The 4,240-nt window shown below is 61.7% G+C and overlaps 1 protein-coding gene across 1 annotated transcript in view; it reads right to left on the bottom strand.

Annotated features, from left to right (window-relative positions):
- The window catches only part of NKX2-8 (NK2 homeobox 8), a 2,444-nt gene extending 849 nt beyond the window's left edge, over nt 1-1,595 (bottom strand). Inside the window, exons 1-2 of the mRNA XM_010583989.1 lie at nt 1,430-1,595; nt 3-356 (exon numbers count right to left, since the gene is read on the bottom strand). Coding sequence (XP_010582291.1) covers nt 3-356; nt 1,430-1,595 — 520 coding nt within the window. The remainder of the gene's footprint in view (nt 1-2; nt 357-1,429) is intronic.
- Between the last annotated feature and the right edge of the window lie 2,645 nt (nt 1,596-4,240).

A 4,240-nucleotide genomic window follows, 5' to 3' on the forward strand; every position in this document is an offset into this window, starting at 1 on the left:
GCAGGGCTCGCCGTCCCGCACCAGCACCGGCACCACCACCCGGCGCAGCAGGGCGGGCGGGCGCGGCGGGGGGCTGCCGGGGCCCTCGCTCCGCGCCCGCTTCATCTTGTAGCGGTGGTTTTGGAACCAGATCTTCACCTGCGTGGGGGTGAGGCTCAGCAGCCGGGCCAGCTGCTCCCGCTCCGGCGCCGAGAGGTACCGCTGCTGCCGGAACCGCCGCTCCAGCTCCAGCGTCTGCGCCTTGGAGAAGAGCACCCGCCGCTTCTTCTTCTTCTCCTCGGCCTCCGAGCCGCGGGCGGGGAGCGACCTTTGGGTGGAGTCGGGCAAGCTCGGCTCCGGGCCGCTCTCGTCGGAAGCTGGGGACAGCGAGGGGGTTAGAGAGAGGGGGCGGCCGGGGCCGGGGCGCGGGGCAGGCGCCGAGCGGGCGGCGGGGCCGTCGGCAGCCGAATCGCCTCCCGCGGGGAGAGCCCCGCCCGTTGGCCGGGCCGGATTAAGCCCAACGGTCAACAGGAGAGGCGAGCTGAGCCCCCGAAGACGTTAAACCTAACCCGCGGGACGGGGCGGGCTCTCCCCCCGCGGGGGAGCGGCTCTGCCCCGGAGTCAATCCCCGCACGGGCACGGCCGCTTCGCCGCGCACAGCCCGCGGCTCTGCGGGCTGGCAGCGGCCGTGCTCGCTCGGCGCTAAAGCGGAGGGCCGGGCCGCCCAGTCCTTCGTCACTGCTTTTCTCCAGCCGCTCCGTTACCGTCCTATTTAACGTACCCCGACGGCGGCCCCGCACCCGTCCGAAGGACGGTCTCCCCCCACGCACACGCGGGTGCACATTAAACGCCGTATCTCTGCGGCGCAATTTCTGTGCGTGAGGTAAGAGCAACGTGCCGCACAGGAGGGTCTGTGAGCCGGAGCCGGCTCTCCGCGGTGGCAGACGCGGGGATTTAGGCGCTGGCGCCCGGGGCGCGCTCCGCGGCAGCGCGGGGAGGCGAGGCGCTGGGGCTGGCCTTAGCTTGCCGCTGCTGTGCGTGGGGTGACCCGAAACCCCGCCAGCACAAAAAGGCAGGATTACTTGCAACAGTGAAACGGGAGGGGGGAAAAAAAAAAAAAAAAAAATCCGCGAAGCGAGCTTAAACGATAAGCGCAGAGAGACGGGCGGATACAGCCTGAGGTTTTGCTTTCTGCCATACCTGGGAACATGCACCGACCTACGGAAAAAAAAAGGAATCTTTTCTCTCTTAAGCTCGTGGCCGGGCTGTTCCTGCTGTTTCATTGTTGCAATTCAGTAACATTCTCTAAAATTCCCAGCCTGGATCCCCCCGATCCTGTAGGCTACACACGCTGGCGATTCGCTTCTTCGCATCTTCCCCAAAGGAAGGGGAGAAACAAATAAAAGATAGCTGTGCGGAGATGGCCAATTCCTGTCCGTTTCATACTCACAGGGATAGTGATTTCTGTCTGTTTCTATCCACCCTCGGTACGGCGAGCCGGTGTAGTTCTCCGCTGAGTGGTGATGGTCAGAGGCTTGCTTTATGCTATTAGCATCCTGCTCTGGTAAATCCAAAATGCTCCTCACCGTAAAACTGATCCTGCCAGATGTGGCCATGGTAGGCTGTGCACACACACACCCCCACAAAAAAAAAATATTGCCCCAAAGCCCCGAACCCCCTCCCTTAAAAGCTGCGAGGAAAGGACTGCGCCCAGCTACTGGGGAATCTCTCGGCTCAGGAGGACCTTCCCTTCCATCGCCACCTAACCCCAAATATTAGTGTCGTTTACAGAGGTGTCCTGTTTATATAAACAGTCCTCCCCACTGCAAACACTGCCTGCTTTCAAACCGTCCCTGTCTATAGGATGCTAAGTACCTGAATTAGTCAAGTGCTAAAGCCCTAATGGGAGTAGGTGTAACCCCCCCCCTCCCGCCACCCCCATGAGAGAATAACCCGTTACCTCCCAAAGACAGCAGGAAACAGGCTTCATCATTACATATTCTGTCTGATTAGCCAAAAGTGGGGACAGATAATGGTAATTGTTAGCAGTGAATAACATCTTGGGTGGCATGTGGATGACCAACAACCACCCCCCTCCATCCGCCACCAAAGCCACCAGCGTCCCTTCTATCCGCAGACAAAGTGAATCCTCCCAGGACATCCGCAGAGCCTGCCGAGAGCCCCCTCCTCGCTTCTCCCTCTTCACGCCCCCCCTTTAAACCTGGAAGGAATTTAAGTCGTTATTTGTTTTATTTCCCCGGGCTGTTTACCATGCTACCTCCGATTCTCCTGCTTGTCATTGGCAGGTTTCCTACCCTCAACGGGGGATTTTTCACACCTCGGCTGAGCTCTCGGCGGGGAGGGCTGGCCGGTGTGCGCCCGGAGGGGACGGGATCGCCGGCGGGTGGGGGGGTGGGGGGTGCCTCTCCTGGGCACGGTGGATGGAAGGTGCACCTTTCTCTCGGGGAGGGTGAGGGCCAAAGCTTGGCTGGGGAAACGCGGGGAGCCCGACGCGCTCGGCCCATGAGCGAGAGTCGGGAGATTAATTTTTTTTTTTTTAACACCATTTTGCGTTGTAGTAACGCAAGGAGTATCCCCTCGGGCGGTATGTGTGAGGGACTGAAACGGTTCCAGCTGGGAGAGAGGGAGAAAAGATCAAACCCGGCGCGTTTATTTATCCGCGCGTCTCCCGGCCCCGCCGAGCGCCGCTTCATCTGCCGAAAGCAGCAGCGGACAAACCCGGAGCCCCGGGCCCCCCCCAGGGAGGAGGGGTGCGGACACCGGCCGGGCACGGCCCGGGGCTGGGCACGGCCCGGCGGCGGCCCCGCGGTCCCCTCCGCGGGACGAGAGCCTCCTGGCAGCCTTTCACCGGGCGGCCCCGTCCCCCCGCGAAGCTGCGGGAGGGCTTTGCCCAGCCTCGGTGGCCGCCGAGGACTTACAAAAAAAAAAGCGGTATCGAGACGCGAAGCCCGATGAGCCGTTCCAACGCCAAACCGCAGTGGCAGGGCTCGCTCCTCAGCCGCAGGGCAAGGGCAGAAGTGACCGACGGGCGCGATTAGCCTGTTCCACGCGGGTCGCGCGGCGTGGGTCAAGCCGTGGGGGCCGCAGAGGGAGGGGGCGGGACACGGTCCCCTCCCGCATGCCGCAGCGCCCGTCCCCGTCGCTTCCCGCCCGTTTCGCGGGAGGGGCCCGGCGCCCGTCTAGAGAACGAGTGGGCGGCCAGTCCGGCTGGATGGAGGGCAGCCTGGAGGGAAGGGGACACCCAGGCTCTCCCCAGCAGATCCGCTTCCCCTTGAAAGCCGGCCAAAGCGCACGCAGCTTTGCCCGTCGGGCAAACGGCGTGAAAGCCTGGGATGACGCGCGGAGCGCCTGGAAATAGAAACCCAGATACCCAGGGAGATAGTCTGCTAGCCGGCCGCTTTGTTGGTTCCAATTTCCCTGTCCAAACAGACGTCCATAAGCTATTGTGTATAGATTATATTTATCCGTCCCTGCTCTCGCCCCCCAGCCCCGCTCGCCGCCTGCCCCCGGCCGCCGCCGCCCCTCCCCGCCCCGCTCCGGGTGCCCCTCCTGGAAGCAGTGACACTTCGCGGGGAAAATGTCAACAGAGCAATAACGACAAGGGAGAGGCGAGATTTACATCGGCGAGATTTGTGGGCGAGATGAACGGGGCACAAGGCTCCATTTGGCCGACTTCCCGCATATTTCTTCGGGACTGGACAGGCTCCATATAAACGATTCCCAGGCCGTGATTACTGCAGCCACCTATCAAGCGTGCCTGGTGACAGTAGTTATCTTCCCGGCTCCAAGCACAGCCTCCCAGCCGTCCTGGGTGGTCGGAGCGCGGGGAGCACAAATACATGCCAACTGCTAGGCCGTGAACAAAAGGGAAATGTAGCCCTATGTCCCGGACCTGTTGGAAGCATTTGTTCCAGTCAAGATTTTGCATTTGTTCAGATGGGGAATAATAGGTGATTGACGCCTTCCCACAATGTGCTTTAACTCTCTGGGATAAATCGGAGCTTGTTCCTTGTTGTCATGGTTTTCAATAGGGTTCAATGGGATTGAACCACTATCGACTCTGCTTTACGTCTCCGGCAGCCCCGGCCATACAAATTTATTAGTTATGTCTTTTTAAATGAGATTAAATTGAAACGACGTGGCCTTCCTCGGCGGAGCGGCTCCTCCCGCGGTCGCCCTGGTCCCCGGCCCCCGGCCGCCCGTGTCACCGCCGGGGCAGCCCGCGGCCGGCGGGCGGTGG

Source organism: Haliaeetus leucocephalus, unplaced genomic scaffold (assembly GCF_000737465.1).
Source record: "Haliaeetus leucocephalus isolate CR32 unplaced genomic scaffold, Haliaeetus_leucocephalus-4.0 Scaffold932, whole genome shotgun sequence".
Lineage (NCBI taxonomy): Eukaryota > Metazoa > Chordata > Aves > Accipitriformes > Accipitridae > Haliaeetus > Haliaeetus leucocephalus.